At 43.6% G+C, this 19311-nt stretch overlaps 1 protein-coding gene across 1 annotated transcript in view; it reads right to left on the bottom strand.

Annotated features, from left to right (window-relative positions):
* Positions 1-19311, bottom strand: part of LOC141220557 (vomeronasal type-2 receptor 26-like) — a 177157-nt gene that overhangs the window by 60185 nt on the left and 97661 nt on the right. The window contains exons 3-5 of the mRNA XM_073666400.1: positions 14691-14978; positions 3744-3989; positions 1356-1479 (exon numbers count right to left, since the gene is read on the bottom strand). Of these exons, the coding sequence (XP_073522501.1) occupies positions 1356-1479; positions 3744-3989; positions 14691-14978 (658 nt within the window). The remainder of the gene's footprint in view (positions 1-1355; positions 1480-3743; positions 3990-14690; positions 14979-19311) is intronic.

Consider the following 19311-nt stretch of genomic DNA (forward strand, 5'->3'; position numbering starts at 1 on the left):
CACCAGGCACAGCTCCCTCTTGCCCTTGGCCTCTGCCTCTGCACTTACCATCAGCATCATGTCCACGTCTCCGTCCCTTACCATGTGCCTTGCCAATTTCAAAGTATGATATTTCCCTGCTGAGAAAATTGTGTACTACTTTTGGTGCAGTAAAATTTGCCCACCTCAGATCAACTTGGAACAGTACAATAGCAATATACCGATGCTACTGGTTATCAGACAAGTCTGGATTTACATTTTAAACACACAACTGTCACAGTTTAAATTTTGTATAATATTTTGTTGCTTCAAAAAAATTTCAGTATTATTATTGCAGTAAATTTAGCACATCTCAGATGGACTTGTTATGCTGCAGTAGGAATATTGCGATTCTCTTGGTTACCGGCCAAATCTGGATGTATGTTTTCAATACACAACTGTGGCAGTTTAAATAACGTAGAATGTTTTGTTGCTGAGGAAATTTTGCAGTATTTTAATCGCAGCAAATTTTGCACACCTCTAATGGACTTTTTCACTGCTTGCACTATATAACAATGCTATTATATTCAACCAAGTGTGGCTGTATGCTTTTAGTGCAAAAATATACCAGTTTAAATGTTGTATTATATTTATTTTCAAAGCAATTAGTAGGAATAAGAGCAAAAATAATATTCTTATTCCTGAGAAGGGCTTCAGATATGAGTTCCAGCAGCAGAAAGAACATGCAATGAACCCTAACCTGTCCTGCACTATTCCTCCACAAATTCTCCCTAACATCAATATTAGTATTGATCAGAATGAGCCTACAAGAGCTGTTGTTGCAGATAAAATAAATAAAAGTTGTGTGGAATCCCTGCCTAAACGCAGCTACAATTCTCTCCCTCGCTTAGCAGCAGATCTCCCTGCTATGTCTGTTTTTGGGGTAGACTGTGATGAGTATAGGGTTACGGATCTTGTATAGACCTGATGACACTATGCGGCCAGTCACAGTAACACCACGGCCAACATGGCCACGGCATTTCAGTGACTGGCAGGACTCGAGCTCCCACCCAAACATTGAAAAAACACCTGCCAAGTAACCAGCATTGATGCTCTGGCAGGTGACGTATAGCGACGAGCATGCTCGCTCATCACTTGTTAAAATTAATGATAATATTGAGAAAAATTTTTTTTTTAATTTTGTTATGTTATTCTTTGTATTCATGTACTTATTATTACATATACCGTATATATGTGTCATTAATGCCAGAAAGATATTTTAAATTTGAATTCAGAGTTGATCACAAAGTATTTTGATGTGGGGAAGTAGTAAATAGAATTTTCTCTTTTTGAAACTTTTTTCCTCATTTTTTTCCAGTTTTACTAGCTTCTGTTACCAGAATTATTGGAAACTTCTCCACTAGAACACAAGATACAGTCATAGCAACAAATGTGATGCCCTTTTATGACAGCTTTTCTTGATCCTGGAAAACACTCTTCTGAGCAGCGGCTATAAGGCACCTACGTGATAAAAAGAAAAATAGAAATTAATTTAAGGACTGCAGGACATATGCAAATTTGGAAGTCGTACGGACTTTTAGAGCTGCAAAAAAAAAAATATATACCATATTTTTCGGACTATAAGACACACTTTTTACCTTTTACTTACCTGCAGCGCGGCTCCTGCTGCGCTCGGCTGTAGCGTGCCCGCTATTAAAGTCTATGAATATTCACCACTCCCATGGGTGTGGTGAATATTCATGGACTTTAATAGTGGTCACGCTGACAGCCGAGTGCAGCAGGAGCCACGCTGCAGCTACAGTGTGCACGCTATTAGGGAGAATGAATGGTCACTGCTCCCCACGCACACAGTCCCCGCATGGGGAGCAGTGACTATTCCGGCACAGAGCGGGACACAGCACTGGAGGAGAGAGGAGGTGAGCATAATTGTTTATTTTTTTCTGTGTAGCGCGACAGGGATCAGATGGTACCAAGCATACAAGGATGAGGGGGCCATACATACAGGGATGAAGGGTGCCATACATACCAGGAAGAGGGATGTGGGGGGCCAAACGTAGAGGGATGAGGGGGGGGAAACACATACAAGGATGAGGGGGGCCATACATACAGGGATGAGGCATGAAGGGGGCTATACGTACAGGGATGAAGGGTGCCATACATACCAGGATGAGGGGGACCATACATACAGGGATGAAGAGTGCCATACATACCGGGAAGAGGAATGAAGGTGCCATACATACCAGGATGGGTGTGAGCGGGGGCCATACATACCAGGATGAAGGGTGCCATACATACCAGGAAGAGGGATGAGGGGGCTATGCATACCAGGATGGAGAATTGGGGTGCCATGCATATCAGGATGGTGATGAGGGCCATGTATAACAGGAAGGAGAGGGCAATATATACCAGGATGGGGGATATTAACAGAATTGGGGGACATTACCCCTGTAACAGTGTAAGCAGCATACCCCCTCTCCCTTAAAAGGGCATTATAACCACATTTTTCGCTTTATTTTTTTTTTTCCTCCTCTAAACCCTAGGTGCGTCTTATGGTCCCATGCTTCTTATAGTCCGAAAAATACGGCATATATATACATAGCTGTATATATATATATGTATAAAAATACATACTGTACATACATAAAGTGATGTGAAAAGCTGTTTGCCCCCTTTCTGATTTCTTATTTTTTTGCATGATTGTCACACTATTTCTTATGGTGGAGTCATGAACACAGACCTTAACTGAGGCAAGTGAGACCTGCAGTTCTTTGGATGTTATTGTGGGGTCTTTTGTGAACTCTTGGATGAGTCTTTGCTGCACTCTTGGGGAAATTTTGGTTGACGGGCCACTAAGTGGAAGGTTCATCACTGTTCCATGTTTTTGCCATTTGTGGATAATGACTCTCACTGTGGTTTACTGGAGTCCCAAAGCATTAGAATTGGCTTTATAACCTTTTCTAGACTGATAGATCTCAATTAATTTGTTTCTCATTTGGTTGTTGGACATGGTTATTGGACAGGGAAGGAGACAAGTAAGATATAAAAGTTTGCATGTGTTATAACATCTCTCTACTATATCTATTTACTGTATTCCTTCATATCTATCGCCCTTACACACACTTTGTGTGCTCTATCTATTTCAGCCCCTTTCTTCTCCTCTCTCTTCTAGGTACAGCTCACCTGCTCTTTTCACATTCATAAAAATACAGATGCATTCACTCCGACCTTACAACACCAGATACCCTCTCACAAATCAGTGAATCATCTGCTCAGTCTCTATATTATCCTACTCCTAGTCATAATAGGTATCTCCCTTAGTCTGAGCCATCCTTGTAATTATAAATTAAACTCCTTTTCCGCTAAACTCAGAAACCCTGCTAATCTCATTAATATTATTTGCATGGCCTACTCACGATCAGTGTGTAAAAAACTTTTTTATGACCCTGACTTTTTGCATTCAAACTCTCTTAACCAACTGGCTCTTAATAAAACCTGGATGGAAGATGGAAGAACTTACAAAAGTATTGTGTAAATTTAGTAAAGCCTTACAGTTGTCACGCTACACTTGAAATCAAGAAAATAAAAGTTGAATACTTTCCATCACTCACTAATGTAATTAAGAATATGGTCATTATTGTTATTATTATGAATAATAGTAGTGAGAGTAAAAGTAGTAGCAGTAGAATTGATAGTAGTATTAATAGTAATTTCTAAATATGCATTTTCTTAATTACACAAGCTATTTAATATCTTGGTTGACTTACCTTATTGTTAATCCAAATTATTCCTAAAGATGACATATTAAGTTGCTGATCTGGTGGAAGTAATCCATCAAATGAACCAACAGTTGCTGTGAATCCTTCTATTATGTCTCCTCCTGTAGTATTATGATGTCGTTTAGTTATAAAATTAAGAATCTCTAATGTCTCAGGTATTTCACCTTTATCATTAAAACATAATTTTCCTGTCTTCAGATCATTGATACATAAAAGCTTCATGTAATGTCTCAACTACAACATAAATACAATAAATATTTAGCAATGTTTTATAAATTGAACATAAAAACTATGCAGCAAGTATACACTATAATATAATAACTAGTGATGAGCGAGCACTAAAATGCTCGGGTACTCGTTGCTCGGGTAGAGCCAATTGGAATATTCGGGTGCTCAACCCGAGCAACAAGCCCAATGTAAGTCTATGGGAAACTCGAGCATTTTTCAGGCGACTCCCCCCGGCGGTCTGCAGGGGGCCTAAAAATTACCCCAATCGATGGGAACAGTGCTCAAATGACATGGGAACAGCATGGCGAAGACCCCTGGAAGCATTTCTGACTCCCAGGTCACTGCTGTCAACAACGTTGTCAGAGTATTATGCCACTTTTACGGATTCACAATAAAACATACAAAATCAAAACCATAATGGATTTTCCTGGGAAATATATTAAGGAACATCCAGGGTAATGACTTGTAATTTCCAGGGTAATGACTTGTATATAAGGCAAAATAAATAACCAAAACCAAAAATACACACCTTGGGCTATGTTCACATGTAGCGTTTTTGATGCGTTTTTACACTTTTGCATTGCTTTCAACAAAGACAAATGCATTCACTGGGAAATGTTATTTTAACATTTAACAACCTTATCTGGCCATGTGGTGTGTGACACATCATCAGACACATGCATACAGTGCTGAAAAGACATGGGAACAGCAAGGGGAAGACCTCTGGAAGCATTTCTGACTCCCAGGTCACTGCCTAAAAGTGTGCCCATCATAAGTGATCCTTGACGCATGTGAAGATGCCTCCCGCCATGCATCTGTCGTTGCAGAATTGCGACAATCACCGTCCATGTCCCTATCCCAGTGCAGCGTTTAGTTGTCCCTACCCCATTTCTTGGAATTCAAGCGCAAGTATGCAGCCAGCCACACACCCACAAGCTGCAATACTTTACTGCCAAATTTTTGACAGCTGCTTGCAGTTGAAATGTGGCCTTTTAGACTCGTGAAGGTGGAAGCTTTTCATAACCTCCTGCCGGCAGTGGCCGGGTGTCCATACTCGGTCCCCAGCCACCACTATATTTCCCGGTATTGCCTCCGCCTTCCACAAGCACGGGTCCCACAACATTACCCATGCCCTCCCCAGTGCACTTACTGGGAAGGACCGCCTAACCTCAAACACGTGGACAGGTGAATGTGACCAGGGAGGGTAAGAAGCCAGTCCACAACTTTTTTTGCTGACAGTTGTATTTAGCTCGGTGAAAGCACTGGAATAGAGGGAAACCCTATCTTCCCTGCATGTCATTTCTCACAGGAAGTCCTGTAATGCAACTTGTAGCAGAAGCAATGGCAGCTTGTCCAACATCAACTCGCCCTTGTCGGTGGTGTTTTGACACACACACATCTTTCATTTAATTGCTTGAATACAGAGTTGGACAATAACCTGATCTGTAATGTCATTTGAGAAATAATATGCATAAGCATGGCCGATCCACATTAAAAAAGCAGCCATAGAGTGTGCGGGAACCTTCCCCCACACTTTTCTTAGCCAGGGCTGCTTTTCAGCAGGGTTGGACAGGCCCACCAGAGATCCAGAGTCTCCTACAGCGGGCCCTGACTTCTCCTTCAGGAGAGTTCATAGTGCCGAGATGAGGCCATGATGATAATAGAGGCCACCATCTGCTTAGTTTTCTGTTACTTGGAATGTAAGTGCATTTATGCAGCCAGCCACCCACCCACAGGCCGCAACACTAAACTGGCAGATTTCAGGGCAGCTTTTTGCACTTGAAATATGGCCTTTTAAGCTCATGAAGGTGGAAGCTTTTCACAACCTCATGCCGGTGGCGGCCTGGTGTCCATACACGGTCCCCCGCCACCACTATAATTCCCGGTATCGCCTCCACCTTCCACATGCATGGATATCACAACATTTCCCGTGCCCTCCCCAGTGTACTTACTGGGATGGACCGCCTAACCACAAACACGTGGACAGGTGAATGTGGCCAGGGACGGTACGGAGCCAGTCCACAACTTTTTTTGCTGACAGTTGTATTTAGCTCAGTGAAAAGACTGGCATAGAGGGAAACCCTATCTACCCTGCAAGTCATTTCTCACAGGAAGTCCTGTAATGCTGCTTTTTGCAGAAGCAATGGCAGCCCATGCAGCATCAACTCGCACTTGTCAGTGGTGCTTTGACACACACATCTTTCTTTGCGTATTTAATTTCGTGAATACAGAGTTGGACAATGGCCTGATCTGTAATGCCGTTTGAAAAATAACATGCATAAGTATGGCCGATCCACATTTAAAAAGCAGCCATAGAGTGTCCGGGAACCTTCCCCCACACTTTAATTAGCAAGGTCTGCTTTTCGGCATGGTTGGACGGGCCCACCAGAGAACTGGAGACTCCTCCAGAGGGCCCTGGCTTCTCCTTCAGGAGAGTTCATAGTGCCGAGGTGAGGCCATGATGATGATAGAGGCCACCATCTGCTTAGTTTTCTGTTACTTGGAATGCAAGTGCAAGTATGCAGCCATAACAGGCCGCAACACTAAACTGCAAGATTTCTGGGCAGCTTTTTGCTCTTGAAATATGGCCTTTTAAGCTCGTGGAGGCAGACGCTTCTCACAACCTCATGCCTGCAGCGGCCGGGTGTCCATACTCGGTCCCCAGCCGCCACTATATTTCCCGGCTTTGCCTCCGCCTTCCACAAGCACAAGTCCCACAATATTTCCCGTGCCCTCCGCAGTGTACTTACTGGGAAGGACCACCTAACCACAAACACGTGGACAGGTGAATGTGGCCAGGGACGGTACGGAGCCAGTCCACAACTTTTTTTGCTGACAGTTGTATTTAGCTCGGTGAAAGGACTGGCATAGAGGGAAACCCTATCTACCCTGCGTGTCATTTCTCACAGAAAGTCCTGTAAAGCTGGTTTCACTTGAAATGTGGCCTTTTAGGCTCATGGAGGCGGAAGCTTTTCACAACCACATACCTCATGCCTTGTGTCCATACTCGGTCCCCAGCCGTCACTATTTCTCCCCGTGTAGTCTCAGTCTTCTAAAAGCGCGAGTCCCTGAACATTACTGCTGGTACTTTTCTGTGGGAATTAGCTTGCCTACTACCAGCCTGGAATATTTCCAGCAAACTATGGTACGAAGCCATGGTATTAGCGCTGCACCCAGTACCTGTAGTGAAGCCATCCCCAATTTCCTTCTCAGGAATTTTATTTGTTAGACTGAGTGGCTGCCCAAATACATTTTCTCACAAAGGAGCTGAAGATAGAGTGGCAGTAGGTGAAAGTTTCTCCAGCCTGTTAGATATTAGAGGGTGAACAGCATCACATTGGATCAGTGGTTAGCACTGAAGACTTGCAGCACTGGGATCCTGGGGTCAAATCCCAGCAAGGACACCATCTACAAGGACTTTGTATGTTCTCCCCGTGTTTGCGTGTGTTTCTTCCTTAGTAAAAAAAAAGCAGACATAGCCAGGACTGCTTGTTGGAAGGGTTGGACGGTCCCACCAGAGAATCCTCTGGTGTGCCTTGGCTTCTACCTCAGGAGAGTTCATGATAGCGCTAACTTTGCAGCAGCAATGGGGCTCTTGAGCGGGGGAGAAAGGTTAGCCCTCAGAATCAAATCCTCTGGTGGGTACAATTTTTTTCAATCTGAAACAGCTTCTCAGTGGGATTTGTATTTTACCACAGCCATATTCTTTAGCTCGGTGAATGGACAGGCATAGAGGGAAACCGTATCTACCCCGGTTGTCATTTCTCCATCATCAGGTTCTCCCCATTGTCACACACGACCATGCCTGGCTGTATGTTCAGTGGTGAGAGCCACAGATCAGGCTGCTGTGTTACAGCTTTAAACAACTCTGCAGCACTGTGTGGTTTGTCAATTAAGCATTAAGCATGTTATCTTCAGCACAGCCTGTTGCTGCTTGGCCAAGGCAGTGCTACAGTGATGTCAGCTTGTGACTGATGTGGTAATTTCGGAGATGGAGGAGGAGGTGCATGAACTGAACAATGTGATTACATTGTTGTTAAATTGGTGATGCTGTTTTTTATACTAAAGAAACATGCTATTGTTTTGGGTTTTTTTACATTTTTTTTTAAGACAAATGTATTCACCGGGAAATGTCATTTTAACATTTTACAACCTTATCTGGCAATGTGGTGTGTGACACATCATCAGACACATCCTGTTTTATTTATGATGGAGGGACTCTGAAAGTCATAAAGCCTATTTTTATAGGGACATCAGACGGCCCTTACTATTCTTAAAAGGCCAGCAGTCGGCCCTAGCTTTTATTAGAGAGCCATCAGCTGGCTATGCTTTGTTTTTCCCATTATTAACAAGTGGGTCTCCTATACTGTTATTGCGTATCAGGTGACTGCAAGGGCTGCCAAAAATTTGGACGCAACCCAATACCCCATTGAAGAGACATAGAGGAGGGTCTCAGTAAAAAAAAGTTCCAATTATAAAGGAGTGGGCCTCCTATAGTGTTAATGCCCATGCTGTGACTGCAAGGGCTGCCAAAATTTGGGAAAAACCCCACTAAGAAATTAAAGACACATAGAGCAGGGCCACAGTAACAAGGTACGACATGTTCCCATTAGAAAGGAGAGGGTCTGCTATACAGTTATAGGGTATGCAGTGAGTCTAACAGCTGACAATTTTAGGAAAAACCCCATTAAGAATTTAAGAACACACAGAGCAGGGCCACAGTAACAAGGTACGACATGTTCCCATTAGAAAAGAGAGGGTCTTCTAAACATTTATAGGGTATGCAGTGATTACAACAGCTGACAATTTTAGGAAAAACCCCACTAAGAAATTAAAGACACATGGAGCAGGGCTACAGTAACAAGTACGACATGTTCCCATTAGAGAGGAAAGGGTCTGCTATATAGTTATAGGGTATGCAGTGAGTCCAACGGCAGACCAATTTTAGTAAAAACACCACTAAGAATTTAAAGACACATGGAGCAGGGCCACAGTAACAAGTACGACATGTTCCCGTTTGAAAGGAGAGAGTCTGCTATACAGTTATAGGGTATGCAGTGAGTCCAACGGCTGACCAATTTTAGGAAAAGCCCCCTAAGAATTTAAAGACACACAGAGCAGGGCTACAAATTCCCATTAGAAAGGATAGAGTCTCCCATAGTGTTGGCCTATGCAGTGAATGCAAGGGCTGCCAAAAATTTGGAGGCACTTCAATGCCCCTTGGAAGAGACGTGGAGGAGGGCCTCATAAAAAAATGTTCCCATTAGAAAGGAGCGGGCCTCCTATACTTGTAATGCCCATGCACTAAGTGTACGGGCTGATAAACTTTTACCCCTGGGGGGTATACATGAACATACTGTATAAATTTTTTTTTTTACGGGCATCATAAACACCCCTTACAAAAATTAGGTGGGTGTTGCATTACGGACCACGGTTACCCTGGTGATATGGTGGTGGAGGATGAGGAGTAGGAGGAGGACAAGAGCAAATAGCCAAAATCAGGAAGTATATACCCATGTGTGTGTGTGAAAAGGTGCATGGGAATACACCTCCCAAGAAAAGACACTGGATTGGAGTTTATGTTACGCTGCTATCATTCGGTGGTGTTGAGAAGTCTGGCCCAATCCAGCCCTTGTTCATTTTTATAAGAGTTTGCCTGTCAGCATTTTCAGTTGACAGGCGGATGCGCTTATCAGTTATAATTCCACCAGCGGCACTAAAAACCTGCTCTGATAAAACGCTGGCGGCCTGGCAGGCCAGGACCTCCAAGGCATAGAGAGCCAGTTCATTCCACGTATCCAGCTTGGATACCCAAAAATTATAAGGCACAGCGGAATCACGGAGGACGTTGATACGGTCGGCAAGGTACTCCCTCAGCATGTTCCCAAACTTTGAACTCCTTGTGAGAGTACCCCGCGCCTCAGGGCATGTCTGATCGGAGGGTCTGAGAAAACTCTCCCGGAACTTTAACAGTGCTCCCCTGCCTCTGCTGGAATGAAGTTGTGTCTCTCTCACATGTACTCCTTGGTTGTCCAACGAAGTGTGCCCTCTGCCGCCAGTGTTTTTGGATGGGAATTTTTTTAATAGTTCCGCAACAAGAGACTTCTGGTACAGCCCCATTTTTGCAGACCTGTCTGCCTCAGGAATAAGAGATATAAAGTTCTCCTTGTAGCGTGGGTCTAGAAGTGTCACCAACCACTACTGACTGTCACCCAAAATTTTGGAACGCAAGGGTCATGGGAAAGGCAGCATAACATAAACTCGGCCTTGCATGCCAGACTACTAACAGGCAAGACTTCCGTGTCCTCACCAAGAGGTTGACTGACCATGCTCTTCTCCTCCTCCTCTCTGTGCTCTGGCCATGCACACTGAACAGACGATATGACAGCTGTGCAGGTAGTACCATCTATAGTGCATGAAACTAGCTCCTGTCCTTCCTCCTCTTCCTCATTGTCACCCAATCCACATTGGGATGAGATGAGGTTTGGCTGTGTGTAATCACTCTGTATGGTTCCTTGCTCCATCTCATCGTGATCCGCCTGCAATGCATCCTCTTTGATTGTTACTGACAGCCTTGTTGATGCTGGTACTCAACATCTGCCCTCTTCTGCTCACAAATCCTTCCCAACATCTGTAGTGTAGAGTTCCAATGCATGGGGACATCACACACTAGCCTGTGAGCCGGAAGCTGCAAATGCTGCAGAAATACTGCAAGGGCGGCGGAAGCTGTAGCTGTATTTCTAAAATGGGCACACAGGCAGCATACTTTAACAAGCAGATCCGGCTGCTGTGGGTAGGATTTGAGAAACCGCTGAACCACGAGGTTAAGCACGTGGGCCATGCATGGTACGTGTCTGAGCTCGCCTCGCCTCAGAACCGCTACCAGGTTCTGGCCATTGTCACACACGACCATGCCTGGCTGTAGGTTCAGCGGTGTGAGCTACAGATCTTCCTGCTCTTTCAGAGCTGTCCACAACTCTTCAGCATTGTGCGTTTTTTCACCTAAGCATATTAGCTTCAGCACAGCCTGTTGCCGCTTGGCCGAGGAAGTGCTGCAGTGATTCCAGCTTGTGACTGATGCGGTCATTACGGAGATGGAGGCTGAAGAGGAGGAGGAGGCTGAGGAGGATGATGTGCAGGAGCTGTAGACTGTGGGGGCAACCCTGATTGACTTAGGGCCCACAATCCTTGGCGTCGAGGGGACGTGTTCCGTCCCAAGGTCCGACTGGGTCCCGGCTTCCACTATGTTAACCCAGTGCGCCGTCAGCGAGATGTACCGTCCCTGCCCACAAGCACTTTTCCACGTGTCCATGGTTAGGTGGACTTTACCGGTAACTGTGTTTTTGAGAGCACGGCTAATGTTTTGGGACCCGTGCTTGTAAAATGCGGGGATGGCACACCGGGAGAAATAGTGGCGGCTGTGGACTGAGTACCGAGGGACAGCCGCTGCCATCAGGTTGTGGAATGCTTCCGTCTCCATGAGCCTAAAAGGCAACATTTTGAGTGGAAGCAGGCATGAATTGTGAGAATTTATTAGTGTGGCCTATTGGGCTTTGGCTGCATATTTGCGCTTACGTTCCAAGGACTGGGGTATGGACAACTGAACGCTGTGCTGGGACAAGGACATGGACGTGCTTCCTGATGGTGCTACTTGAGAGTGTGCAATGACAGGTGCAAGGCAGGAAGCATCTTCGCATGCACCGTGGACAGGGGATTGGCTTGCATGCACAACAGCGGAAGCAGCAATGGTGCCACCTGCAGACAATGGTCCTGGACCCTGGGTTTCGGCCCACAAAGTCGTGTGCATTGCTGCCATGTGCCTGATCATGCTGGTGGTGGTCAGGCTAGTCGTTTTGCCACCCCTGCTGATGCTAGCCTGGCAGGAGGTGCAAATGGCCATTTTGGGGTTATCGGCAGAGCCTTTAAAAAACAACCAGACTCGGGAAGACCTAACAGTTGTACTGGCAACTTCCTTCATGTTGGTGTTATGGGGAACGGTTGCCTGCCTTCTGTCTTTGGCCACCACACTGCTTCATCCTGCCTGTTGGGGTGCTCTGCCTCCCTCCCCCTGTGTGCTGCTGTCCTCGCTCTGCATGTCCTCCTGCCAGGTAGGGTCAGTTACTATATCATCCACCACCTCGTCTTCCACTTCCGCACCCTGGTCCTCCTCCAGACTTCCTGGCAATTGTGTCTCATCATCATCCACCTCTTGTGACACTTTCCCACCGTCGCCTTCATGTAACCGCGGCTGCACAAATATTTGGGCATCGCTACATGCGATCTCCTCTTGCCCCACTTAAAGTGGACCGGCCGAGAGGCCCGAATCTATAAATGGAAAAGTGAACAGCTCTTCAGATTGTCCAAGTGTGGGATCAGTTGTCTCTGGGTACTCGGCATGGTGGGAAGAAGGAGGATCAGGGTGAGGAATATGCGGTCCAGACTCACGGCTAATGAGACTTAACCATGTGGAAGACAGCGTTGTGGTGGTGGTGGCTGGAAGCATTATCCGCTATCCAACCAAAAACCTTTTGACACTGCTCTGGGTTCAATAGTGGTGTGCTGCTGTCCCCTAGAAATTGGGACAGGAAGGTCAGGCGAGAAGATGTGGGTGTTTGTTGTGGCACAATTTCGGCTTGTCCACGGCCTTGTCCTCGGCCTCTGCATGCACCATTATCATTACGTCCAGTTTCCCTTCACTTGCCACGTGCCTTGCCCATTTTTAATGGAGGCCAGAAATTACAGTGTTTTCTGACAACGCATTTGTGATCCATTTGACGTAAAAAAACCACAGTTTTAAATAGCTGGATTTCTAGCTCTCTAATATGGAAAGGACCTGGTTGCATTCTGCAGTACCAACAAGCAAATGGCGCAGAAAAAACTGTGTTCTCTGGATTGCTTTTTAAAAAAATAATGAGGATTAAGATCCAAAGAAAAGTATTCCTGGCCCCTGAGACCTGGGCCTTTGTATAGAAATATCTAAGAGCAGCAGAAGGCTGAATTGGAATGGAGCCTTCCGTGCTATATGCACTGCAGTCTGCTATATACACTGCCTGCCTATACACCCTGCCTGCCTGATATCTCTGCAGATGGATTAGTCCTCAGAAGGACTGTTTGTTAAGATGGATATGTGTAATTTTCTCCCTACACTACCTAATACACGATCAAATCTCTCCCTGACAGAGCAGCAGCTCTCCCTATACTCTTTGATCCGAAGTAACTGTAAAGCGCATGGCGGCGCCAAGTCTGATATAGACCTGTTGACGTTGTGCTACCAGCCAATCACTGTAAAGCCCACAGCCAAAATGGCTATGGCATTACAGTGCATGGAAGGTAATCCCTGCATGTTCATTGGCTCTCTAAAGAGCGCCAAACATGTAGGGAGGGGACCCGAGTTCCCGCCCACGCAACACGTAAATACTTGGCGAGCACCGAGCATCTCGAGCAGTGAGATGCTCAGGCGAGCACCGAGCAGTAGCGAGCATGCTCGCTCATCACTAATAGACAGGTATGTGCCTTTCCAAATCAAGTCCTATCAGTGTAATTAAACACAACTGGACTCCAATGATGGAGTAGAACCATCTCAAGGAGGATCACAAGGAAATGGACAGCATTTGACTTAAATATGAGTGTCTGAGCAAAGAGTCTGAATACTTATGACCATGTGATATTTCAGTTTTTCTTTTTTAATAAATTTGCAAAAATTTCTAGATTTCTGTTTTTTTCAGTCAACATGGGGTGCAGAGTGTATTTTAATGAGTAAAAAATGAACTTTTTAGAATTTACCAAATGGTTGCAATGAAACAAAGAGTGAAAAATTTAAAGGGGTCTGAATACTATCCGTATTCACTGTACTACCCATTAAACAGAATTAACAATATGACAAGAAAACTATCCTCATCCAACTTGAAATAAGATACCAAAAGAGACAACATTTTAATTGGCAAAAAAGTCTTTAACTCTGGAAGAATAAAGGGAACTGCACAAAAAAATGGAAACACAGACCATGATGCAAATCATATTTCTTGGCAAGTTCAAATAATTTTATCATCAATATTGGTCATGCTATTAGGGTTTGCTCACTGTGGATATGAGTACTGTTAAATATACTACTACAATGCATCTGGTTAACATGTTTTCCTATTATTTTTTTTGGTGTCTTTTTTTTCAAATAGTCAAGTTTTTTATGAACTATTGTTTTCTTACTTTTTTTCTATATATGTTAAAATAATTTTCTTCCTTGTTTAATCCACTAATTTTTAAGATTTCATACATGTCATCCAGTGCTTGAGCCATCATCAGTACAGCTGTGTACACTCTGTATGGCACTCCATCCATAAAATAATGGCTGTGATTTGTAAAACGTTCATCTCCAGTGCAATTACGAAGGGGAAATAAGTCAACACTATAATGTAAAAGGTTATTCTTCAGATTATTTCTTGAAGCACAATGCAATGAAGTTATCCAAAGATCTTCAAGAATTGGATCATTTGGTCGTGTGGATGGATGAAAACTTAAAACCATTTCCTCATCGAAACTGTACTTAAAAGGACTAAATACAAGGCTACAATTAATCCAATGTCCATACAAATAAATGGAGCCATGTGACCATGATGTCAAAAAGATAAAAGTTTTGTTTTTGATAATTTGTGCTGAACGAGATAGAATATTCTGAAACAGACCACTACTTGTGCCACAAAGTAGAATAACTTCTGCTTTTAAATTCTTTATGACAGATGAGCGTAAGCTTTCTATATGTGTGAGAAAAATTATTTCTTCAATACATATTCCAGATTTTGTCAGCTCTTTGCTAAGAAAGCGAAGATCCTGTTCTCCAATGCCATCATTTGTAGCAAAAATACAAACCATGTTCCAATTAAAGTACAACAACAACTTCACTAAAGCCAAATATTGCATCTCGTTATCCTGGACTGTTCGGAAGAAGTGTGGATACAATCTTTTATCACTGAGTACAGAATCTCTTGCTCCATAACTAACCTGAAAATGAAAAAAGAAAAAATATTGTCTTAAAAAATTGTGGGCTGCTCTGTCAAAATGGGCATAGCTAGGGAAGAACTTGGGTGACATGGAACATAGCTACATTTGCCCATCAAATTCAACAATAGTTGCATAGTTTTTTATGCCACTGCCAAGATGCGCTGAATTTATCACATGTTGTGTGCATTTTAATTAATTAGGCACATCTTATTCCTGCATGCCCCTCATTAAAACTGTATTAACAATATGCCAGTCTTAATGAATTGAGGCTATGTTAACCCTTAGAGATCAAGAAACTTAAAAGCCAACCAACCTTGATAAGTTGACCTTTATTTTGGATGGCCCCTAACCCTTATGACCGATCTCTCAATGTGTCTATCCAGACCTCAACTAAACTGGGAAAGAAATGGAAGCTGTAGTTCGTTATTAAAACCTCTGGGCGGAAGAAGATGCATACCATATGTTTGTCTATTGATCATGAAGTATTTTTGCACCTAAATAATGCAGACCCTCTTTGTGTTTTTTAATTTTGCATTGGGGTGAATAAAGTATTGCCCACTGTTGGGCTGCGTACCCTCATGCACCCATCTTTCCCAGAAATTTAAGCCTGGATGGCTTTTTTATTTTTAGATCAAGAAATGTTAGCCAAGTACCCTATGTTTTTTTATGTGTATGACAATAGTGGATGTCATGTATTATATATACTCTATACTGCATATTATTGTGTAGGAAATTCTGATCTCCACCAGCAAGGCAAGAAACACAAAACACAGAGGATCACTTGTTTGGGTGCGAGAGACCCCCTCATCTCATGTATTATTTCCTCCCATGGGTTCATCCACTATCCTATCAAAGAGGTTGCAAATACCAACAAGAGGAATATAAATAGCCGGGAGGGATGCTTATGCAATATTTACCAAATGGGGTAACCCCATATAATACCCCTCACTAAAGATTATAAAATGTAACTTTAGTATAAAGTACCTTTCTATTCTGCCACGAATGGTGGTTTCCTATGAGGCCATCAGAACAAATATGTGTGATTATATTAGAAAGTTTAGGAAGATCTGAGATGTTTTTTAATACCCAGTGTGCATTTTAATAGAAAATGTAATAAAAGTAAAATTTTATAGTCTTTAATGAGGGGTATTATATAAGGTTTCCCCATTTGGTAAATATAGCAAAGAGGTTGTTTCAAAATTCCTAGACATAATTCTAACTGCATTACCATGCCAAATCTATCCCTAATATAATTTCCACATGGAATTTCTACTTGCATTATGTACCAAATATCCCTCTTCATAAGAAGAGTCATGATTGAGGCTCAGTGGTTAGCACTGCAGACTTGCAAAACTGATGTCTTGGGTTCATATCTCACCAAGAACCATATTGTAACGGAGTTTGTAATTTTTGTCTATAAAAATGCATGCACTGAAAAAAAGAAAACAACATCTAAAAATAAATATACTTTTTGAAATTTACCAATTTTTTCAGAAAATGTGAATCTTGATAAATCGAATTTGCAGAGCCCCACAAATTTTAACACTCTTCAATTCGATTTACAATGTTCCCCCCAAAAAATAAATGCCAGGTACCACCATTCTACATATGGCCGAATAATCAGTGAGTAGGCTAATGATGTTTGCTCAGCTGTTCAGGTTTTTTATGGATATGTGAAGGAGGCCTTACCCAGAGTGTTCCCCCTCCTCCCCAGATTACTACTTTCAAGGACTTTTTTTCCGTTTTCAAAATCTTTTTATACATTTTCATTTTATACGATTGCATTACAACAAATATAGACAGGATATTTTCAAAAACAAATTATCTTTAACATTTGTTTATATCCACGTTATAAAACATGAGACTTTTTAAGTCTAATTATATGTAAACATTTTAAAACAGAAAGAGAAAGTTTCAAATTCTATAGGAGGTCTAGAAAGATTGAGGACACAAGCTTAAAGCAGCATACTTGCAACATCAATATTGGGGGGAAGATGTGGGATAGGCTATTGTGGAGTAGTGAGTGCAACAGTATATAATAATTGCACTGTTTGGATTGTTAAACATTTGGCCAGAAGTTTTATTAAAGAGGACAGAGAGGTACAACTCAGTATTAACTGTTAGAGTGATAATGTGTATCCCAAAAAACTCTGCATAAGAGCACACTGGAGGCAGGAGGTGTAAAGATCCATATTATATCTGTGGAGGGGAGCAGACCTTGTTCACAATTTTGAAGAAAAGAGAGGTTTTTTTTGGTTCTTTGACCCCTTTCCGACTTGGTATGTAATAGTACGCACCACGTCAAACCTCCGGTTCAGCGCGGACTCCGGCACTGAGCCCGCACTGAACTGGGCACATGTCAGCTGATTTATACAGAGCTGTTGCAGAGGAAAAAATAAAATTTTGTTTTGATAATAGCGTGCTCCTACCACACTATATGAGCAACATGAAAATGAGAGGTTGTGGTGGAAGGGGGAACAGGCTTGGTGTTCAAGTTAAACATGAGGTAGGTGGTAATGTTAGTGAAAGCACTAGTGAACCAACACAGTCATGTACTACCCAAAGACAACTGACAACTTCTGTTATTGGACGGGCTACTCCACTCCCTTTCTTAGGTAGCCGCACAGCGATACACCTTCTTGATAAGGGCCAGAAAGAGCAGGTGCCCCAGCGGATGGCAAGCGCTGCTCTCCTCTTCTTTCTCCTTCTCAACATCACACACTATACAGTCCACAGAGGTGGCACCCCAATTACCCTTACTTCCCCCAATGTCACGACTGTTGAAGTGCCTAACTAACTGTAGCATACCACAGATGGGTGAGTCTGTAGAACTGTTCACCCATTCTATACCATGGGCATCAGAAGTGTACTATAAACAGTCACAGAGTCAAGAAGAGGAGGAAATAATCTGCACCGATGCCAAAAATTTTTTTAGGTTGGATTCAGGACAGGATGGAGAAGGGTCTGAGCAGGTTCCTGACCCTCATCATTAGACGTTAACTACCGGGGAGGGAGGTGATCGTGATGAGACTAAGATAAGTGAGGCTCATGCGGACTGTACTGTGCTGTCAGGGCAAGAAGAGGAAAAGTGTCACTCTGAGGGCGAGGAATGGTATAACACATTGGATGATGATGAGGCTTAAGATCCTACTTGGTTGGAACCTAGAGTCACGCAGCCAATTAGCTCATCTGAGGAGGTGGAGAAGGAAGATGAGGAGGTTATCTTCCACCCCACGGCGCAGACATGGAGTTATGCAAGCATGAGAACCACTGCATCCTTAGCCACAACTGTGGCTGTGGCCAGCAGCGGCCGCCGGTCTGCATCTCGCAGGCGTGGCAAGAGATGCCTAGCCTGGACCTTTTTTGAGACCACAAAGGATGAGCCAGCTCACGTTATCTGCACACTTTGCAAGAAAAAACTCAGTAGAGGGAAAAACTGCAATAATTTGTCTACTACATGCATGAACCTTCACATGCACACACAACATGGTTACGCTGGGAATCTCACTGCGCTAAAATGCAGACCAGCAGACCTCAATAACCATCAGCTGCCCCATCAACTGCATCCGCTGCTTCTTCCTCCACCACTGTTACCATGGCAAGTATTGGCACGCAGGGCTCCCACCGCAAAAGTTCTGGCTCTCTACCCACTCCAGTCAAGCTGAGTGAGAGCCCGTCAGCTGTAAGGGAAGGGAACATGCCTGCTGTGTTTGTTTCACCAAGCACGTCACATGTTTCTCAATCCACCATAACATCTGCGCCTGAACCTCACTCACAGTCCAGCAGTTTGCCCGTTTCACCATACTCCGCCTTCTCTCAGCACAGCAGCCAGCCCTCAGTCCCACAGTTGTGGTCAGGTAAAAGATTGTTTCATCCTACACTTGACAAAGCTAAGAGGTTGAACTCCACCATTCCCAATCTGTTGGCCATAGAAATGCTGCCTTTGTGCCTGGTACATACAGATGGTTTCCAAAAGCTGATAGCAATCGCAGTCCCCCAGTACCAGTTGCCCAGTCACCAGTACTTCTCTAATAAAGCTGTGCCTGCTCTACACCAGCATGTCACAGACAACAAATGGAGGAGGAGTAAGAGGTGACAGGCAAGCAACAGTCCGAAGATGAAGAGGATAATCATCCCCTCTCTGTTGAACGTGCTTTGCAGGAGGAGATGAAGGAAACATGTATCAGTGTTACGCAGCCAACAATATAGTCTGGCTTTGGACCACCTGTAAGAGCCCGACATATGAGTGCGTTCTTGCTGCACTCTCTGCAACATGATCCCCGTATAGTTATGATTCAAAATACTACTGACTACTGGGTTGCCACTCTGTCAG

This window comes from Phyllobates terribilis, unplaced genomic scaffold (assembly GCF_046119375.1).
Source record: "Phyllobates terribilis strain yellow unplaced genomic scaffold, ASM4611937v1 Scaffold_1__5_contigs__length_1240528914, whole genome shotgun sequence".
NCBI lineage: Eukaryota > Metazoa > Chordata > Amphibia > Anura > Dendrobatidae > Phyllobates > Phyllobates terribilis.